General features: G+C 51.7%; 1 protein-coding gene and 1 long non-coding RNA gene across 3 annotated transcripts in view; one reads left to right on the top strand and one right to left on the bottom strand.

The window, feature by feature from the left end:
• Positions 1 to 4,016: 4,016 nt before the first annotated feature.
• LOC109564760 (uncharacterized) lies at positions 4,017 to 6,150 on the bottom strand. Its single transcript, XR_002181540.2, has 2 exons — positions 6,053 to 6,150; positions 4,017 to 4,298 (listed from the first exon to the last, which is right to left on the bottom strand). It is a non-coding gene; the product is annotated as an uncharacterized lncRNA (long non-coding RNA).
• Positions 5,470 to 21,218, top strand: part of NYNRIN (NYN domain and retroviral integrase containing) — a 28,218-nt gene continuing 12,469 nt past the window's right edge. The window contains exons 1-8 of one of the 2 annotated variants that reach the window (XM_019968260.2): positions 5,470 to 5,575; positions 5,717 to 5,931; positions 14,266 to 14,918; positions 15,035 to 16,549; positions 17,408 to 17,538; positions 17,671 to 17,767; positions 20,341 to 20,442; positions 20,653 to 20,754. In XM_019968260.2, the coding sequence (XP_019823819.2) occupies positions 5,734 to 5,931; positions 14,266 to 14,918; positions 15,035 to 16,549; positions 17,408 to 17,538; positions 17,671 to 17,767; positions 20,341 to 20,442; positions 20,653 to 20,754 (2,798 nt within the window). In that variant the 5' untranslated portion in view covers positions 5,470 to 5,575; positions 5,717 to 5,733. Of the gene's footprint in view, positions 5,576 to 5,716; positions 5,932 to 6,066; positions 6,370 to 14,265; positions 14,919 to 15,034; positions 16,550 to 17,407; positions 17,539 to 17,670; positions 17,768 to 20,340; positions 20,443 to 20,652; positions 20,755 to 21,218 lie in introns of those variants that run through there. The other variant, XM_070797059.1, reaches the window with a different exon arrangement.

Genomic DNA, 21,218 nt, shown 5'->3' with positions numbered 1-21,218 from the left:
ATATAGGTTTCTCAAGAGGCAGGTTAGGTGTTCTGGTATTCCCATCTCTTTCAGAATTTTCCACAGTTTATTGTGATCTATACAGTCAAAGGCTTTGGCATAGTCAATAAAGCAGAAATAGATGTTTTTCTGGAACTCTCTTGCTTTTTCAATGATCCAGCAGATGTTTGCTATATACTAAATTCCGAGATGTAGTCTAGATTCTTCTTTTCTAGATTTTTAGTCTGTTCCATTGAACAATTTGTCTATTCATGTACCAGTTACATATAGTAGCTTATATATTTTGTTTCGGGACTTTCAGCTTCCAGAACTTTGAGAGACTACACATCTGTTGTTTTAAGCCATGTTAGGGAAATTAAAATGGAGGAAGTCTTGTTCAGGCTTCCGAAGCAGGAAATCAGGCCTCTGACCTGCTTCTGACCTGCCTGGATTCCATGCTTGCCAGCAAGCACAAGTCAGACGGCACTTTAGATAAGAAAGGGAGTGGGTCTCAGAATTTTCTTGAGCCCTTGAGGGTCTGGCTAACCCCCAGGGTCTAAGAAGTCTCGTGACCTTTTCCCATTTGGGACTCCAGATTGCTGTTAATGAGGGACCTACCAGCGTTATTCAAGTCTGGATGTTGGTCAACATAATTTGGTGATGTATGTGCTGTTACTTTTCTCTATTGTTTCTATTTCTCTTCTTTTAATGACTATATATTGAAATTAAAATGAATAATCCTCTATTAAATATTGAAATTTTTTATTGTGTGTAATGAACATTTCTAATGAATCCCTCAAAACTAAAAAGAAAGTAAAACTTTCAGCAAAACAAGCCTCCCAGTTGGGGTAATTTGTAACAGCAGCTCCTCAGAAACTGATGCAGTGAGAGAGCTGGGGTTTGTACACAAGTCCTGAGTTCTGAATAGGAGTGCAAGGATATTCTTCCCTGTTCCTAAGAGAGTGCTGGTGAGGGGAAGATTAGTATAAATTCAGTGCCCTGGGACCTCATTAGCTTGTGGTTGCTAAGGGATGACGGGGTATGCTGACTGTTCTCTGTCCCTCCCAGTCTCCCTCCTTGCTGTTCTCCAACCTTCCCTACGTCCTGGAGGCTGACGTCAGTGGCCGGTTTGATCCCACCACCTTTGGTTTTTTATGGAGTTTGGCCAATGCTTGACTACTGGCAGGATGTTGAAAGGAGCTCCCTTCCACGAGTCCAGCTTGTCAGTGGCTCTGCATCTTTCCCTAAGACCACAGATCACATCTTGTGGCCTTTGGCAGCTCCAGCTCTGGCCTGTTGTTTGGTTCCCCTACTCCCTTTCAGGCTTCCAGGATTTGACTGCTTTTCCTAAACAAGCCCTAGAGTACTACTGGTTTTCTTACCAGTCTCTTACTGGTTTTCCTTAATCCTGCCCACATCCTCATAAAAGACCCATTCTTAAAACTTCCTTCAGCCTCCCCTTTTGAGGGGATCATGTGTTTCGTACCCAGATCCTGACCAACATGGGGAGCCCCTGCTTAACCCCAGTTTCCTCAGCTCTTGTCTCCACCTGCTCATTTGGAACCACCTTAAGTGCTGATCTTCCATGTATTTTTGGGAGGTCATTTCTGCTCTGAAGGAAGCCTTCCAGGAACGCAAGCCGCTCAGGCACTCTGGCAAAGTTAAAGAGAACCCTGTCTTCCCTCTTGGTCACTCCCTCACAAAGGTCCCAAGCAGGCTGACTGGGTCTCAGGGCTCCCCACCCTCTGTCCCCAGGAACTGGGCTAGGTGTAGATCTGAGCTAGGCAGGGAGGTATTTGAGAGACAAGCCTCTTTTCCCACTAGAGCCTTGGAGGTATAAGAAAGATTCTATTACTCTGCTAGTCTCATAGGGCAGGCCCCTGCTTTAACCAAGACAGCCTTCTCCTCTGAGGCCTCCTGGCGGGGCGTGCTATCCTGTTCTCAGACATGCCTAGACAGATCTAATTCTACTTACACTTGAGCTGGGATCCTTGTGTAGAAGGTTGAGATGGTAGATTTGGGCTTAGAGGAGGATGGTTTCCAATGCAACAAGGTTTAACCCAATATTTTAGGCAAGAAACCACTAAATGTACCTGTGTTGGAGAAAGATGTAGGTCAAACATTGGGACCAGCTTAGTGAGTTGTCATCTCAGTGTCAGTGCTCTTGAGCTCCCTCTAGCTGAAATATCATCTCACCTGAGAGGACCCCTTTGGGAACTCTCCACCATCACACCTTGTCTTATTCTCAGCAGAGCATTTCTTATTCTCTGAAATCACAGCTGTTTTCTTCTTTCTTCACCATGAGGGCAGGGAGCTAGCTTTCTTAGTCAATGCTATACTCCCAGGGCCTGGCTCATACGACAATCAATATGTGTTGAATTTGTTGAGTGAGTAAATGTGTTTGACCCAATGAATGCATTTAGATGAGGGGACTGGAGCGATCAAGGGACTTGGTTACCTGCTAAAGGCACATCGTGTTGGGACTAGAACCAGGCTATATAAGTAAATCTGCTACATCTAGGCGGAGAGACAGGAGTGGGGGATGGCTTTGCAGGAAGGATGGGGAGAGCCTGATCTAGGCGAAGGGGTGGTGGCAGTGAGCTGTAAAAGGATAGTATGGGACTTCCCCGGCAGTTCAGTGGTTAAGACTTGCACTCCGCTGAAGGGGGCACAGATTCAATCCTTGGCTGGGGAGCTAAAGTCTCATATGCCGTGCGGGGCAGGTGGCCAAAAAAAAGGCTGGGAAGGAGGGGATCTCTGGGAAGGTATTATGATGTACTGACCAGAAGTGAGGTGGAAGAAGAGACAAGATCAAGGTAGGGAAAATGAAAATGAACTGGGTGTCTACTTGGTGCCAGGTACAGTGCCATGTACCAGGTGCAGTACCCATGTGATCTAATTTACAATCCGTGGCATAGGTATCATGGTTGTTGTTGCTCAGTTGCTAACCTGTGTCCAACTCTTTGTGACCCAGGCTTTCCTGTCCTTCACTATCTCCTGGAATTTGCTCAAACTCATGTCCACCAAGTCAGTGATGCTATCTAACCATCTCTTTCTCTGCTGCCCCTTTCTCCTTCTGCCCTCCATCTTTACCAGGATCAGGGTCTTTTCCAATGAGTCAGCTTTTTGCATCAGGTGACCAAAGTATGGGAAATAGACGGGGAAACAGTGGAACAGTGTCAGACTTTATTTTGGGGGGCTCCAAAATCACTGCAGATGATGATTGCAGCCATGAAATTAAAAGATGCTTACTCCTTGGAAGGAAAGTTATGACCAACCTAGATAGCATATTCAAAAGCAGAGACATTACTTTACCAACAAAGGTCTGTCTAGTCAAGGCTATGTTTTTTCCAGTGGTCATGTATGGATGTGAGAGTTGGACTGTGAAGAAAGCTGAGCCCCAAAGAATTGATGCTTTTGAGCTGTGGTGTTGGAGAAGACTCTTGAGAGTCCCTTGGACTGCAAGGAGATCCAACCAGTCCATTCTAAAGGAGATCAGTCTTGGGATTTCTTTGGAAGGACTGTCGCTGAAACTGAAACTCCAATACTTTGGCCACCTCATGCGAAGAGTTGATTCATTGGAAAAGACCCTGATGCTGCGAGGGATTGGCGGCAGGAGAAGAAGGGGACAACAGAGGATGAGATGGCTGGATGGCATCACCGACTCAATGGACATGAGTTTGGGTAAACCCTCGGAGTTGGTGATGGACAGGGAGGCCTGCGTGCTGTGACTCACGGGGTCGCAGAGTTGGACATGACTGAGCGACTGAACTGACTGACCAAAGTATTGGAGTTTTAGCTTCAGCATCAGTGCTTCTAATGAATATTTAATAGGTATCATTATCCTTATTTTATGGGAAATGGAGATGCAAGAGTTCAAATAAATTACCCTCTTTTTACCCACTTATCAAGTACCTGATGCCTAAGTTTGATCTTGTCCCACCCTCTGCATGGCCCCTTTGAACATAAGATTAAACCTGAAAGTTTTCCTTCAGGATGTCACTGTGCCTGCAGTTCACAGTCAGTTGAAAGAGGGCAACAAGAAATAAGTGTTTATTCAAGGAAGGAGGGGTGGGGCATGGGTATGCGGCTGTCATTTGCTTCAGAGGAGAAACTGAGGCACAATGAAGCAGGCGCTTCTTCTGATAAAGGGAGAGCAGTTAGAAGTGGGAAGAATGGAGAAAGATGGAGCTTCCAGCTTCACTGGAGGGTCTTCTGCTGCAAGGCGCTCTGGAGGGGCAGCCCAGGGACAGCAGACCTGGCAGAGCAGAAGGCCTCGGAGCCAGAGATGACATAGATCCCCTTTTCTGGATTCCAACCTAGGGTAAGTAGGAGTGGAGGTGTGGTACAGCAGGGGCTGAATCCAGACCAGAGGACTGGGTGTGCGCCCCTCTCCCCTGCCCCTTCCTTGCAGTGGGGTGCCCCTGGCTCTTTGCCTGCACAGAAATGTGCCATGGCCCCTGCAGCCCAGATGTCCCAAGGCCGGCCTAAAGTCCACTGCCCTTTGTCCCCATAGGTACACTCATGCCTGTCAGACAGAGGCTCTGGGTTTGGGGTTGGAAAAGGAAGTTCCCGGAGGCCCAGGATGCAAACTCTGCCCTCCACAGAGCCGGGTTCTGTTCAGGCCACAGGGCTGCATAAGGTGTTCTTTGTGCCCCTGATGCCTCCTGAGAAGGATGTTGGCGGCAGCCCCCCAGTCCAGGGCTGGTTCCTGACCACCGAGGCCTAGCAGCTGACTGGCGGCAGGTCAGGGGTTGAGGGAACCCTCAGAGGTTGTCAGCAACCAGACCCTCACTCTCTTCCTAAAGCTTCCCCTCTCGGCTTAGCTCAAACTTGCTCAGAAAGGCTTTCATAAACAGCGCAAGTCTGAAAACTCCCGAAAACTCGGGCGCTCTCCCCGCCCCTCCAGCCCTGGGGGCTTCAGGAGGGTCTGGGCTGCCTGCCAGCCCCAGGCTGTCCCCAGACTTAGGGGTGGGGGGGGGCGCGGGGGCGGTGCTTTTACCCTCTCCTTCCTGCTCGGTCTCCGGCCCGGAGTTTTCCTCAGGCCCCAGCCTCCCAGGCTCCCCACCCTGCTCTCCTTTAACCCTTTCCTGCGAGGGAAGGAGGGGCGCGGCTCTCGGTTCTCTTGGGAGGCCTAGGAGGCGGCAGGGCTGGCTGGAGGAACGGAGAGAAAGGCCGGGTGCCCGAAACCAAGCCCCCTCTCCCCCACCGGGGTGCCCTTCCTTCCTCTCCCTTCCCCTGGGGAAAGGGGAATGTGGAAGGAAATTAACTTTGACCCCCGGATTCTGGCTCTGGGCCCAAGACTTGAGTGGAAGGCAGAGGTTTTCAGGACCCCCGCCCCCGCCCGTCCCTCCCCGCCTTCCCCCGCCCCGCCGCCTCCCTCCGCGCCCCTTTAAGCTCCCGGGCAGACGCAGCTAAAGTTCATCCTGGAGGGGCTGGCGCGGCGGTGAAGCGGGGGAGGGTGGGGGCGGAGGGAAGGGCGGCGGGAGCCCGATCGGTCCCACCCCCGTTGCAACCCCTGGCAGGAAGAGATTGTCGCGGGAGCCGCCGCCGAAAGGCTCGGAGCTCCGGGGGAAGGGCGCCCGAGCCGCGGCGGGTGGGTGCGCGAGCCGGGGGTGGGGTGTGTGTGTCGGGGGGACCCAGGCCGAGGCGGGGGCGCGCCGCCCGGAGGAGGGGGCGTGGCCTAGGCGCCTCCGGCCCGGGGACGCCGGTGACACTGTCGGCTCCCTTCTTCCAGGGGCGGGCGGGGCAGCCATGCTCCTGTCCGGGGGCGACCCTCCGGCGCAGGAATGGTTCATGGTGCAGACCAAGTCGAAGCCCCGGGTGCAGCGGCAGCGGCAGCAAGTGCAGCGCATCTTCAGGGTCAAGCTGAACGCTTTCCAGAGCCGCCCGGACACCCCCTACTTCTGGCTGCAGCTCGAGGGACCCAGGGAGAACATGGGCAAAGCCAAGGTAAACAGCGTCTGGCCTCTTATCACTTCCAGCCAGACCTTTCTCCCTCCCTTCGCCCCACTTCCCTCCCCCCTCCCCCCCCCCCAACCCGGGAGGCAAGGGTCCCCAGAGGCCCCCCGACCTGGACTGGGCAGTATGGCGGGCAGGTACTGGGCCATTCCCTGCCTCTCCACTTCTGCAGCCTTGGGTCCTTCCCTCTGGTTCCTTCTTTCTTTTCTGCCCCACCCCTCTCTTGCGTGTCACTTCAGTCCCTCAAGTGTGTTGAGAAAGGCTCTGCGTTGTGCGTCCCCCCAGGAGCCCTCCCTGGCCAGGGCCCGCATTTACAGCCTATTCCTCCATCGGGGGAGCAACTTAAGGTCTGGTATTTCTGTAGTCTGTGCAGCATATCTCTTTGTTCTCCACCCAGAGGCTGGAAGGCCCAGGTCTTTCTGCCTTCATGTAAGTCTCCTTAAATCCTGGGCTGCGCCTCGGAGCCTGAGTGCTGGGACAGGAGGGGCCATTAGAGACTTCGCTAGAGAAATGCTGGCATTTTACAGATGAGCTATTGGGGACTGGAGAGTGTCAGGGGCCTCCTGGAACACTTAGGGTAGGGTAGGTGGGGGTGGCAGGGGCTCTGGGCTCAGCGCCCCACACTCTTGATGCCCTAGGCGGCCTCTTACAGGGGCTCAGGGGCAGAGGTGCAGCTGCTCTGGAAGGCAGCAGGCTTTGGAGATGGGTGGGAATCCTCTGGGAGGAGGGCTGTGGGCTTCAGATGAAAGGGCCTGCTGTGTGGGGCTGGATGCTGGGCAGGCCAGGTCACCGTGTGCCTCTCGCGCGTTTGTTCTAGCTTCTCTCACCCGCTTCTCCTCCACTTGGGCCTATCAGGTTCCCTCTGATCCCCCGTCATGGCCAAGGTCTCCCTCTTCCCCCAGATTCCCTTATCTTATCTTTTCCTGGTAGGAATACTACAGCCTCCCTCAGTCCCAGGCCACCCTTCTCCCCCATGCACCCCACCCCACCCCAGCACACTCCCCTTCCCCAGCTAGGTCTCTACCAGTATCCTAATTGGTCAAGGCCATGGGTGGGGGAGGCCCAGAACACGCTGGCCAGTGGACAGGCAGGCTAGAAAGTTCCTGCCTCAGCCCCTCCGCTGAGCTGCTTCGTCAGCAGTTTGTCCAGTTCTGACAGAGGTGCTGGGGGAGGGGAGGGGTGCCTGCCCACATAGCAGATGTGCAGGAGCCCTGGAGATGCAGACTTTTCAGTAGCTGGGATAGGCGGGTTAGCCCGAGGAGCCTTCAGGTTCTTTGGGGGTCTTAATCTTTTTGTTAATTTGAAAGACACCCGCTGACTCTTTTGTGAGACTGGGGGTGTCTAGCTCCCCTGACTCCTACTTACATCCTTCATCAGCTTCTCCAGGCTCAGCTACTCCTGCTCCCACTGCTGCCTCAGGGTCCCTGGGGCCACTGACTTTCCCTCACACCCCAGGCCCTGCTAGTGCAGCCAGTGGCTTTCTCCAATCACCCCCATCCCGCCCCATCCTTTCAGCTCTTTCCCACCTGTTTTCTTCTGGAGAAAAGCACAGTTTAAGATGGAAGCAGCATGAGGGGTTTGGGTAACTCCCTCCCTTATTGTAAAGAATGAGCAGAAAGAAGAGATGAGTAGAGCTTTGGAGCAGGAGGGCAGGGAACGTGGGGAGGGTGAGGTTTTGTTCTAGAAATAGGAGATCTGGGCTCAATTTGCTGTCACCAAGTTAACTGCTGGGACAAATGGGTGTGGTGGAAAGAGCTGGAGATTGGGGTTTGCTACCTTCTAACTGGCTGACCTGGGTCAAATCACTGACCTTCTCTTGAGCTTATTTCCTCATCTATAAAACAATGTAGTAATACTCACTTCATGAAAGAGTTGTTAAGAGTCAGCTGAAGTAATGCATGCTTACTTTTGCAAATGTGGAGAGTTATAGGGTAGAGATGTCAGTAAATGTTGTGGTTAACAAGCTATATAACTTTGAATGAGTTCTTTTCCCTCTCTGAGTCTGTCTCCTTGTCTGTGAAGTGAGAGGCTTGGATGAAATGCTTTCTAAGGTTCAGCAATGTGATGCAGGAAAATTTCCCATGTATAAGGATGTCTTGAGCAGCTGATTGGTGGCTCAGTGGTAAAGAATCTGCTTGCAATTCGGAAGACATGGGTTCAATCCCTGGGTTGGGAAGATCCCCTGGAGGAGGAAATGGCAATCCACCCAAGTATTCTTGCCTGGAAAATTCCATGGACAGAGGAACCTGGCCATGGGGTCGCAAAGAGTTGGACATGACTGAGCACACAAGAAGGATGTCTCGGAGTTTCCATGTAGAGGTGCTGTGGCTGACCCCAATCCCAGCTGTAAGGACACAGAACCATGTACCTTGATAGTGAGTTGATATACATAGCCAGCTGGCAGAGAGAGCTCAGTGAGACTGAAGCTTGTGGGATGGAGAAGGGGTGATGGATGTCCTGTCTGTGAGGGAAGAAGGGGTCAAGAAGGGTACGGGCTTCTTTGGAGAAGAGCTCAGGTGTGTTTTTCTATTATATGCGCTGGTTTTCTAGGAAATCTCTGTAGAACTCGAAAGTACCTTGAAGTAGTTTTCTTGTGGTGGGATTTAAAAAATAATGAAGGCATTGCTGGAAATCACATTTCCTAGGCAGCAAAAACAAGCCCTGGGGAGGCGTGGCCTTTCTGAGGTGAAATCAGCAAGTAGAAAGGAGAGTTCTTAATGATCAGAGTCTCTCAGAGACAAGCCCTGCTCAGCTTTTCTGTCCTCCTTGACAACGGTGTGAAGAAGGGTTGGGTGCTGAGAGAACAGGTGACCGTTCGAGATGATGGAATGGGTGATGGGGAGCTCGAGATTGAGACGGGGAGCCATGGGGCCGGGTCTGCTGACTCTGGGCTTGGCTCTCACGTGCAAGTCAGCCTGTTCCTGCCCCACACTGACTGTGAGCGGTACCATGAAAGCTGGCAGTGGCCAGGGGTGTGCTGAAACTGGCTCCTGCTGACCCATTGTTGCAAAGTTTTGGAAGTTTTTGAGCCAGTGGAGTCCTGTTCATAGTTTGAAATCAGCCAGGATGGGAGTAGTTACACCACAGAAACTGGAAAATACTACAGATCAGGACTGCCCTCCCCACAACTGGCTCCCTACAACTTACCAGCACACATAATTGTGTTGTGAGCACCTGATCCTTTTCCTTTAATTACTTGTTTTAATTTATTTTTTAAAAGAGATGCTTGCGCATATATTTATCTCTCTTCCTCTCGAGCTTCCCTCCCACGTCCTTCCCATTCAACCCTTCTGGGTCATCACAGAGCACAGAGCTAAGCTCCCTGTGCAGTACAGTAACTTCCCACTAGCGATCTATTCTACACATGGTAGTGTATATATGTCAATATACTCCCTCAGTTCCTCCCACCCTGCATACGTGTGGCTGATTCATGTTATTGTACAGCAGAAATGACATTGTAAAGCAGTTACACTCCAATTTTAAAAAGAGGCTTATTTACATTTATTTTTATTTAGTTTTTGGCTCTGCAGCATGCGGCATCTTAGTTCCCTGGCCAGGGATCGAACCCGTGCCTCCTGTAATGGAAGCAAGGATTCTTAACCACTGAACTGCCAGGGAATCCCTCCTTTATTTTGAACTTAATTTTTCTTTATCAAAATAATAAAAAGTCCAGTAATTTTTTAAAAGTCCACAGTATAATGCAGTGATTCCTTGCCTTGTCCTGCCAATTCCCTCTTCTGTGCTCTTCCCTGTAGAAAATATCTGTTCTGGAATTTATGCATCTCCATATTCCTAAAAAATATGTAGATCCTGTATCTTTGGATTAATTTTAGATACCTTTTTACTTCCTTTTATTATAGGTGAGGGCTTCCCTGATAGCTCAGTTGGTAAAGAATCTGCCTGCAATGCAGAGACCCTGGTTCGATTCCTGGGTGGGGAAGATCCCCTGGAGAAGGGGTAGGCTACCCATTCCAGTATTCTTGGACTTCCCTTGTGGCTCAGTTGGTAAAAAAAATCTGCCTACAATGCAAGAGACCTGGGTTCGATCCCCGAGTTGGGAAGATCCCCTGGAGAAGGGAAAGGCTACCCACTCCTGTATTCTGGCCTGGAGAATTCCATGGACTGTATAGTCCGTGGATCCCAAAGAGTTGGACACGACTAAGCGACTTTCACTTTCATTATAGGTGAGGATTTAGCTCCTTTATATTGCCATCCCTTTTTTCTTCCCAATATAACTGTATTTCATTTTCTGTTAAATCTGTATTTATTATTCGCAACATTATGCCCATGCAAATATCACTCACATCTAAACACTGAAGTATACTGTAATTAGGTTTTCTATCTTACTTTTCAATTTTTCTGAGGTAAAGAGCTCACACCTTTCCTGTTTGTTTTCCTTTGAACTCATTGCTAAGTCTTATATAACTTTCAGTAGCTGCTCACGACAATTTTCTGTAAGGATAAGGTTTTGATTCAAGGCGGCCTGTTACAGATTTTTTCCCGGGTGCGCCCTTCTTTCTTTCTGGTCAGGCTTGTGTGGCTATCATCCTGAGACTCCTGTTTGCTGTCATTCTTGGCATCCTTTTGCCCTTTTCTTTGTTAAACGCCTTGTTTCCTGAACGCTGTGTCTTTGTCTTGGGTTGGTGGAGCACGTCTGTCAGTAGCGTCATTAAGTTAGAAAGATGGTGCTGTGCTAAAGATCATGCTGATAACTGAGATCAGCCTTCCTGTTTCTGGAATTCCACTCTTCAACCTGAACTAGATGCCCTCTATGCCTCCCAGAGCAATGCTTGATACATAGTAGATGCTCAGTAATGATTTCTTGAATGGATGAATACATTCTAAAATTTCTCTCCACAATCATTCTGGAGATTGTCTTTGCTTTTTTTCTGAGTTGGGTCTCTTTTCTTGGTTTTTCTTTTCTTGATTTGCTGGAAAATGCTCTGCAGTAGCTTCCTGAGAAAGGCTTTAGAGAAGGTAGATTCTTGGGGTTGCATATCTGAGTATCTCCATTGCATATCTGAAGGTCACTTGATCGACAGTTTGGCTGGTATCAAATTATACATGGAAGATTATTTCCCTTCAGAAGTGAGAAGGCATTAATCTATTGACTTCTTGCTTTGGGGACATCTGAAGCTATTCTTGGTCCCTGGTCCTTTGATGTGAAGTGTTCTTTTCTCTCTGGAAGTTTGTAGTTTCCCCCACTCTTCTGAGATGCCCCAGAGAGACCCTTTTGTATGGGCATCTGTCTTCATCCATTGTTGGTTACTATGGCTGAATCTCTGAATGAGAAGAATGAGTTTCTCTGCACTCACTGCTCACCGTAGACCTCACTGTCGGCCTTCCTCTCTTCCTGCATGATTTTGTATGGTACCCACACTCTCAAGTACACTGATCAGCTTCTGCAGAACAAACTTCAGGGGGTAGGGTGGTAGTTGCTCAGCCTTTGTGTAGTGGAGTAGGTAGGCTCCCAGATCTAACTGCTCTTCAAACAACTTCATCTTAGTCCACCTTTAATTTAATTTTTTTTTTTTAATTTACTAGCTGCACTGGTTCTTAGTTGCAGCTTGTGGGATTAGTCTTTAGTCGTGGGACGTGAACTCTTATTTGAAGCGTGTGGGATCTAGTTCCCTGACCAGGGATTGAACCTGGCCCCCCTGCATTGGGAGCATGGAGTCTTAGCCACTAGACCACCAGGGAAGTCCCCTGAGTCCACTTTTTAAAAAATGTTCTCCTTCACTCCTAATTCTGGAGTTTTTTGGATTCTCCTTCAGTCCTAATTCTGGAGTTTTTTGGTGCTGCCATTTTTTTTTTTTTTTAACTTTTTGAGTGTTCTACAGTGTAATTTGGTGTGCTTCTGGAAAGCAGACAATGAATGGTAACTGACTTATGAGAAAGAAGAATCCTAAGTCAGGACTGATAAAGTATACAGCAGTAGTAAGCTGTCTGGTGGTATTATTTTTATTTAACTTACACATTGACCGATGACTCACAGGACACTGGGCAATATATTTAACAAATAACAAATACACAACATTTTTCTGTGTGTACTTCGTTCCTGCCTCTTCTCTACTTCTTCTCTTGGAGAAAAAGGTCTGGGTAGGCTTAAAGCAGGAAAATTGCTCCAGATATTTTCTGGATGTAAAGGTCTGGGTAGGCTTAAAGCAGAAAAATTGCTCCTGATTTTTCTGGATGTAAAGGTCTGGGTAGGCTTAAAGCAGGAAACTTTCTCCAGAAATTTTCTCGATGTAAACGCGTTTTTTCTTATCTGTTTTTTCTCTAACGCGCCATTGGCTTCTTAGTGGCTCCGTGGTAAAGAATCCGCCTGCCAGTGCAAGAGATACAAGAGACTCGGGTTCTCTCCCTGGGTCAGGGAGGTCCCCTGGAGCAGGAAATCACAAACCATTCTAGTACTTTTGCCTGGAAAATTCCACGGACAGAGGAGCCTAATGGGCTACAGTCCATGGGGTCGCAAAGAGTTGGACACGATTAAGTGACTGAGAACACATGCGCATATAGACAGCATCGTGGTTAAGACCTCAGACTTTGGAGTCAGAGTGCCTGAGTATCCCAGCCTCTGTCTGTGTGACCTCAGACATGTGTCCTTTCTTGCTCACCTGAAATGAGGAGGATAGTAATTTCCATATACGTCTGAGAGAGGAATCAACGAGTTGATGTATGTAAAGAGCCTGGCACCTAGCAAGTACTCAGTAAATATCAGTTCAGATTTATTATTTTGAAAGTCACCTCATTTCCAATCTATATTTAAATTGTATTTCTTTCCTTATTGGCTGCGCTGTGCGCAGGCTGTTCTCTGGTTGCGGTGGGTGGGGCTAGTCTCTGTTTGTAGTGCGTGGGCTCCTCGTTGCAGTCACTTCTCGTCTCTTGTTCGCACGGGCTCTGGTGGGCCAGCTTCAGTAGCTGTGGTTCCTGGTCTCTAGGCCACCAGCTCAGTAGGTGTGGCACATGGGCTTAGTTGATCCATGGCATGTGGGATCTTCCCATGACCTGGGCCAGGTGGAAGAGGTAAGCTCAGACCTGAGCAACCTCGCTTACCCACCGCCTGGCAAGGGTGAGTCTGACCAGGTGGAATAACTCTTACAAGTCTGAATACCGTGAACCCCATGTGGTCTTTGGGATGGCTGTTGGAGATCCAAAATGGAGCATTTGTTCCTTATGGATCTGTCAGGGGAAGGCAGGAAGAGGGATGACTGTCGTTGACACAGGGGTGAGGAGGCGCTTGAGGATGAATGCAGTCATCAGGGTTGGCCGATTAAGAGGGGATTCCCATGGTTCCTTGGAGCCCGTGGGGTCCTGCTGGGGGAACTCAGTCAGAGAGTGGAAGAACCCAACCTCTTCCATCCCAATGCTCTCTAAAGACAGAGTGTGTGAGCCCTGGAAACATGAGGGCCTGGTGCCCAGACAGCCAGAGGCCACCCTTCCGGCTCAACCATTGTATATATCTGTGGGGATCCCTTGGATACCAGACCAGGGACTTATCTTCTCCTCTGTCCCCTCTGGGCAACAGAGTTACCATGGTTACAGTTACAGGTTGTGCCAGAGAGCTTCTGCAGGGGGATTAACCAGAATCTCACAGGATTACCCCGTAGTCACTGTGTAGTCAACCCGAGGAGGTGGAAAGAGCTCTGGTTTCAGACCCAGACAGATGGCAGCTGTGGTCTTCACCCAGTGACCGCTGACTGTGTGTCCCTGGGTCAGCGATATGGCCTTTCTGAGCCTGAAAAATGGGAATAGATTGTACCAGGCTCAAGCTAAGCACTTCCTTTGTATTAACGCACTGAAACTTCATGATAGCCTAATGAGGGGGAAACCATTATCCCCATTTTACAGATGAGGAAACCTAGGCAAAGGGAGAGTTAATAACTTGGAGGGTACTCAGTAATGTGCCATCTCCCTCCCCTCAGCTATTTCACAATTCTAGAATGCCAGGGTAGGACTGGCTCTTGGGAGTGTCTCATTTAATCCAGCTTTTTACAGGTGAGGAGACTGAGCCCCTGAGAAGGTGATAGTTTTCACAGTACCCCTAACATATTGAGGTCCGGTTGGAACTAGAACTAGAACCCTTGACTCCAAGCCCAGGTACTCCCCTCCCCCATTTGTCAAAGCTCCCTGGAAAAAGATGAGTGTGTGAGGAGGCAGTACCAGGGAGAGAGGGCTGGGTCCCGGGTAGGAGTTGGGGTGGGGGGAATGGGTCATTTGGCTTATTAGTGAGCAGGGGGAGTGCACGTGCTTAGTGAGGGGAGTGAGCACCAGTGACGGGCCCCTAACAGCTGGCTTCCTTCGTGTTCTCCCCACTGGCTGCAGGAGTATCTGAAGGGCCTGTGCAACCCGGAGCTATGGAAGGAGGTCCGCTACCCAGCAGCTCTGCACTGCGCCTTCCTCGGGGCCCAGGGCCTCTTCCTGGACTGCCTGTGCTGGAGCACCCTGGCCTACCTGGTGCCCGGCCCCCCGGGCTCCCTAATGGTGGGCGGGCTGACCGAGTCTTTCGTCATGACCCAGAACTGGCTGGAGGAGCTGGTGGGGCGGCTGCGCTGGGGCCCGGCCCCTTTGCTCACTCCCCGCGGCATCTGGGAAGCCGAGGTGACCCGGGCCTTTGGGGCCCTGGTCTGGATCCGTGGTGACCAGTATGCCGGGGACCTGCTGCAGCTGCCCCCGGCGGTCCAGGAGCTGCTGCTGAGCCTGGTGCGGGATGCCGCTGGCAAGGAGGACATCATCCAGTGGCTCAGCCGCATCGGCACCTCCGACTCCCGCTCAGACTCTGAGCTCCTGATCTGTCCAACCCACCAGCAAAAGGAAGGTCCAACCATGGTGGCCGTGGGAGACGGTCCTGGCCCCTTTGTGGAGATGGGGAGCCCAGAAAATTCAAAGAGATTAACCAGCCTGGGAGCCACAGGGGCCCTAATCTCGGGTACCCCAGGCCTGAGCACCCAGCAGGAGACAGCAAACCAGCTGGTCCGGTAAGTTCTGGAGAATCAGTTTGTCTTCTCTCCTGTTTCTGCGCCCCAACCCCAGGGAAAGAGTTTGGGACCTAACTCACCTTCCCACCTTTCCAACAAACTCGGGTTTTCTCCAGGGTCACTTCCAACAACCAAGGTGGTGTGGACTGTGCTCGCGAGGAAGGGTCAGTGCAAGCCAGCAGCAGCCAGGACTCCGTGGATCACACCCAAGCCTCGTCCCAGCAGAGGCAAGTCCGGAGAGGGGAAGACAAGCTCCCCCTCCAGCCTCCAGTGTCAGCCCTGAGTGTGTGCTCACCCTGGAAGGCCTGGACCCCAGGGCCAACCTTTGCACCCATGTGGCCAGGGGCTATTGCTGCTACCTTCTGGAGGATCAATGAACTGCACTCTCTTCACCTGGCCTGGCTCCTGTCCCAGGCGTGCTTCAGTTTCCCTTTCTGGCAGAGGCCACTGGGCCCCATTCAGTTCAAGCTGCCAGGGCAGAATCCTTTGCCCTTAAATCTGGGATGGAAACAGAAGGAGCTGGTTCCCCTGCCCAGTGTGGAAAGCCCAGACTGTACACCAGACGGCGGGCCGGGAGGAGAGGCAGCCCTACAGAACTGCCCAAGGCCAGAGACCCCCAAAAAAGTCATGAGTTTACTGGTGGTCTCAGGAGGCTCAGGGGTAAAGGATAAGTCTATCCCAGGACTTCCACAGATAGGGCCACCTTTGACCTCTACACCCCAGCTCCAAGCCAGAAGTGAGCTGGGGGATCAAGGAAGTGTGCAGTGGGATTGTAAGGGGCCAGAAGAGGGGCCCGTTCCAGCACCACCCACTGGGCAAGGGGTGCCTGCTGCTCAAGGGGGGCTGACAGCTCCATCGGGACCTGACTCTAAGACAGTGCCTGAAACTCTCAAAGTGCCCATGGCTGCTGCAGTGCCCACAGCTCAAACCCCACCCACAAATCCAGTGCTGCCTGCAGCCCCCAAAGTGCCTGAAACCCAGATGATGGCGGCAGCCCACGAAGAACGTGCAGCCTCCGAAGTGCCTTCAGTTCCAACAAAGCCAGAAGCTCAAGTGGTGCCCACAGCGCAAAAGGCCGCTGTGGGTGAACCAGCGCCTGCAGCTCCCCATACTCCCACAGCTCAGAAAAGGCAGGCAGCCAAAACATCACCTGCAGGTCCCCAGACATCCAGAGCCCAGACTGGGCCTGCCCCTAAAACCGGACCTACAGCTCCCAAAGTCCCTGCCGCCCCCCAAACTTCCAGAACTCCGAAAACGCCGGCGGCTCAGAAGGCGCCCGCAGGTCCGGGGTCCACCCTGGATGCAAGCAAACTCCTGAGTGAGAGCCAGCCTCCGTCAAGGGGCAGTGCTTCCTTCCTGAAGGGCCAGGGGCAGCCTGGAAGTCAGGGGCTACAGTGCAGTGGCACCTTGGCTCCCAGTAGCAAGCGCCAGCCTCAGGTGGAAGGGCTCCTGGGGGCTGGGGAGGGGACCCCAAGGCAGCCAACTCGCCACCCACAGGCAAGCAACACAGTGACCAGCTTCCAGAGGTACCACGAGGCCCTGAATACACCCTTCGAGCTGGACCTGTCAGAAGAACCCGGGAACCCGGAGCTGCGGCGGGTGGTCATTGATGGCAGCAGCGTGGCCATGGTGTGAGTAGCCTTGGGCCTGGGGTGGACTGGGACTGCCGGGGAGCTCAAACAGGCCGTCCCTGGGGGCACCCTGGGGTGCCATGGGGTTTGAGTGGGGGAAAGGGGAGGGACAGGCACGTGTTGAGCAGCTACTGTGTGCTGGGCAGTGCTCGCAGAATCGACATAGCAGCCTTCGAAGGTGGATTTCTGTTCTCCCTTGATAGAGGCAGAAACGGGCTCAGAGAAGTGATGGATCTTGCCCAAGCTCCCAGAGCCAGTAAGGGGCCCTGCCGGCCTTTGGGTTCAGATCTGCCCAGGCCCAGAATCTTTCCCTTTCAGCCTGCCTCACATAGCAGGGGGCCTGTAAACCCCAGTTTTCAAATGTTCAGCCCAACCCTTAAGGCCCAGCACTGATCTCAGTGAGGATTTTCCTCACCGTGCCAACCTGTAGAGATCAGGTCCCTGCACAGCACTTCCTGCTGTATATGCATATGTCAGCATGAATACGTGCAAGGTGTCTTCATTTGCCCGCGTCGTAGAATCTATGCTGAGAACATTGCCAGCACATGGTCGTGGTCAGCAAATGTTTGCTTCCAGCCCTAAACTGAGCTCTTTGGTTATAGAGGTTGCCCTCTTCCTTTTGCCCTGGAGGCCCCTACACACACACGCACACGAGCAGGTGAGTGGACCCAGTAGGTGCTCACTATTTGAAGAAGGAGGGAAGGGAGAGGGCACGGTTGGTGCTGATGCTGATACCCTGGCATTTCTGATGCCCTGTGCTGTCCTGGGCTGGTTCTGAGGAGAGTGCAGAGGCAGGGCCATTCCTAGGGCAGAAAGTTGCTCCCTCATTGGTACCCCTAACCCCAACCCCACCTCCAGGCACGGTCTCCAGCACTTCTTCTCCTGCCGGGGCATTGCCATGGCGGTGCAGTATTTCTGGAACCGGGGACACCGAGAGGTCACCGTGTTTATACCCACCTGGCAGCTGAAGAAGAACCGGAGGGTGAGAGGTGAGCTGTGCCCTGCCCCCCAGCCCCTCCGGTGTCACCACGCCTTCTTTTTCCTTGCCTTTCTGTTCCCATCATAGCCTTTCCTCTTGGCGCTTCCTCTGACCCTCACTGTCTTCTGCCTTTCATTTCCAGAGAGCCACTTTCTGACAAAGCTTCATTCCCTCAAGATGCTTTCAATCACCCCCTCCCAGCTCGAGAATGGCAAGAAGATCACCACCTACGACTACAGGTGTGTGGCTTTGCAGGCCTTCTCTTGTGGGGCCCCGGGCTTGGGCTTCACTGATGTGTGAGGCAGAGTCTTGCTTCATCTGCTCTGGGGAGATGGAGGCAAACATGTCAGAGGGTCTTGTCAGAGAGGGAAGTGTGGTGCACTGGCCCTCTGTAGGCAGAGGGAGGAACACAGAGAGGAAAGGGCTCCAAGATGGTTCTATTCAAGCCCAGGGACTGTTCCTGATTTTGGGACTTTGCAGTCCCATTTCTCTGAGTTAATAGGCTTTCCTCTCCCATCAGCTTTGGGCTGAAACCCTCTACTGTCTTTGGATGGGACTAGCCCAGGTGACTCCTGGTGCTTCAAGCAAGCCGCTTCCCCCAGCAGCTGATTTGGGTGCCAGTTTGGGTTGAAGCTGAGGTTTTCTCAAGGAATTGCTACAGTCTTTTCCTCCTACCGCCTTGGCTCTGGGAGGAGGTGTGTGTGTGGCTGGAGCCCTGGCTCTGAAAATGGAGTCAGACTGCCCCTGCCTCCTAGCTAAAGGCCGAATGACTCCCTATTTGTCAATCCTGCAGCACGTGACTGCAGGTCCAATGTGCACAGGGGATCCTGTGATGCTGCTTCTGTTGGGGACAGAGAAGGCCCTCCGAGCTCACTGGCCCTGGGCTGGAGTTGATGCCCAGCAGGCACAGGTCTTGGCTTCACTTAGACTCCTCCCATGCCAGGCAGAAAGAAGTTCGGTTCCTCCCTAAGACATGGTATCCACTCAGCCTTCAGGTTTGGGTGGGGCAGCTCAAGCATCCTTCCTTCAATAGCATAGACCCTAAGCATGCAGCTTAGATCCTGCATAAGGTCTTTAAAGTGAAAGTGAAAGTGAAGTCACTCAGTTGTGCCTGACTCTTTACGATCCCATGGACAGTAGCATGCACCAAGCTCCTCCGTCCATGGGATATTCCAGGCAAGAGTACTGGAGTGGGTTGCCATTTCCTTCTCCAGGGAATCTTCCCGACCCAGAGATCGAACCCAGGTCTCCCGCATTGTAGAGAGACGCTTTACTGTCTGAGCCACAAGGGAAGACTCTCAAGTGTTAGCTTAGCTGCTCAGTTGTGTCTGACTCTGTGTGATCCCATGGTCTGTCCATGGGGTTCTCCAGGCAAGAATTCTGGAGTGGGTAGCTATTCCCTTCTCCAGGGGAATCTTCCCAACCCAGGGATGGAACCCAGGTCTCCTGCATTGCATACAGATTCTAATGCCTTTTAATTCAGGCCTGGGTTTGAGGGAAGAAAGCTTTTCTGTGGGGCTTCCCAGGTGGCGCTATTGGTAAAGAACCTGCCTGCCAACACAAGAGACTTAAGAGACACGGGTTTGGTCCTTGGGTCAGGAAGATCCCCTGGAGAAGAGCATGGCAATCCACTCCCAGTATTCTTGCCTGGGAGATCCCATGGACAGAGGAGCCTACTCTGTGTGATCCCATGGTCTGTCCATGGGGTTCTCCAGGCAAGAATTCTGGAGTGGGTAGCTATTCCCTTCTCCAGGGGAATCTTCCCAACCCAGGGATGGAACCCAGGTCTCCTGCATTGCATACAGATTCTAATGCCTTTTAATTCAGGCCTGGGTTTGAGGGAAGAAAGCTTTTCTGTGGGGCTTCCCAGGTGGCGCTATTGGTAAAGAACCTGCCTGCCAACACAAGAGACTTAAGAGACACGGGTTTGGTCCTTGGGTCAGGAAGATCCCCTGGAGAAGAGCATGGCAATCCACTCCCAGTATTCTTGCCTGGGAGATCCCATGGACAGAGGAGCCTGGCTGGCCCCAGTCCATGGGGTTGCACAGTAGCGGACAAGACAAGCGACTTAGCACACACGGCTTTTCAGCAGAAGGGCCCTCTGCTGGGCACTTGTGGGATTGCATGGTCGAGGCTGCTAGAATTGCTTGCTGCCGCAAATGCTGAGAAGTAGGTAGCCTTTGCTTTCTTTCCTGGTCACAGCCCTCTTTCAAGGAGAAGTGATCCTTGGAAAAATGGATATGTTTACTCAGGTAGGTGTTTTTACATGTGTATAGATGCATACATATATATGTAAATGTGGCTTGGCATGTACATGAATGTTGTCAATTGGTGAAGAATAATCATGGAGTATTGGATATTAATATCTGCTGTGTAGCAGGCACTGAGCTAGACACTTAAGCGTATTGTCTCATTCAATTTAATTTTCACGGCGATCAAGGGTAGGTATCTTATGTTTGATCGACAGGTACGGAAACCGAAGCAATAAAGAGGTATGTGTGGATGTGGATAAGGCGTGGGTTTCTGTGTGTGTGTCTAAGCATGTGTATGTGAGTGCCTATGTGTAAAATAGGGGTCTTTGTTTGCATAGACAGCTGGGGGATGTGCATCTCAGGCTGCCTTTCCGGGGGCTCATGGTTCTCCAGCTAGCTGCATAGACAAGGATGGGCTCTCAAGCCCTGGCTCCCTGACTATCAAGGGCAGTGTTTTTGTCCTACACTTCTCAACAGGAAGCTACAAGTTCAGTTTCTCAGAGGACTGGGGAGGTGAGAGGCTGGGTACTGGGTCTATAGTGACCCCCCTCTCCCTGCAGGTTCATGGTCAAGCTGGCGGAAGAGACAGATGGCATCATCGTTACCAATGAGCAGCTCCACGTCCTGATGAATAATTCCAAGAAACTGATGGTCAAAGATCGGTGAGGCAGCTTCCATGGGATTGGGCTGTTCCTTCCCCGTGGGTGCCAGATAGCCCCTGGCAGGGGATGGTTGGAGGCAGGGAGAGGGGCCTTGGACCAGTGCTCACCAGCACCTGCTGGGAGGATATATTGGTCTCAGCTCCAGCTGCCAACAGGGTGTGAGTGGTCAAGAGCTCCATAGTGACCTTTCTTCCTCTGTCCTGGGCCCAGCCTGCTGCCCTTCACCTTTGCGGGGAATCTCTTCATGGTGCCCGATGACCCCCTGGGCCGTGATGGCCCCACCCTGGATGAGTTTCTGAAGAAGCCAAACAGGTAATGGGCTGGACCTCCCCAACCCCCTGCCACCTCCCAGCTCCTCCTGGGACTGACCGGAAGCTTCCCCTTGGTGCTAGCCAACATTTGTTTAGTGCTTAATAGTGAGCAGAGTGACTTGACTTTTTTAGGTCTTTGTACCACCCACATCTGCTTCCATAAACTAATTACAGTATGGTTTTACAGTTTACAATCTTGCACGCACGCTTGAGTACTGTATGTATCCTTCCACAGCCGGCATCTGTCCCCACGTTTGATTGTTTTTCCCAGGTGCGCGCCATGTTAGTTCCTGTGGCTGGCTTTAACGTCCATTCCCTATTCCATTGCATGAATGCCCAACAGGTTTACGGGCTCTCTGATGGGAGGCCATTTGACAGTTTCCGTGTTATGCTGTGGGCACCCGTGCTGCGGTGAACCACCTCCTTCTTGTTTCATTGCATGCAGGGGGAGCTATGTCTGGAGTA

This window comes from Bos indicus, chromosome 10, assembly GCF_029378745.1.
Source record: "Bos indicus isolate NIAB-ARS_2022 breed Sahiwal x Tharparkar chromosome 10, NIAB-ARS_B.indTharparkar_mat_pri_1.0, whole genome shotgun sequence".
NCBI lineage: Eukaryota > Metazoa > Chordata > Mammalia > Artiodactyla > Bovidae > Bos > Bos indicus.
The sequence above is the reverse complement of the archived record's forward strand: the minus strand, read 5'-3'. Positions and strand labels throughout refer to the sequence as shown.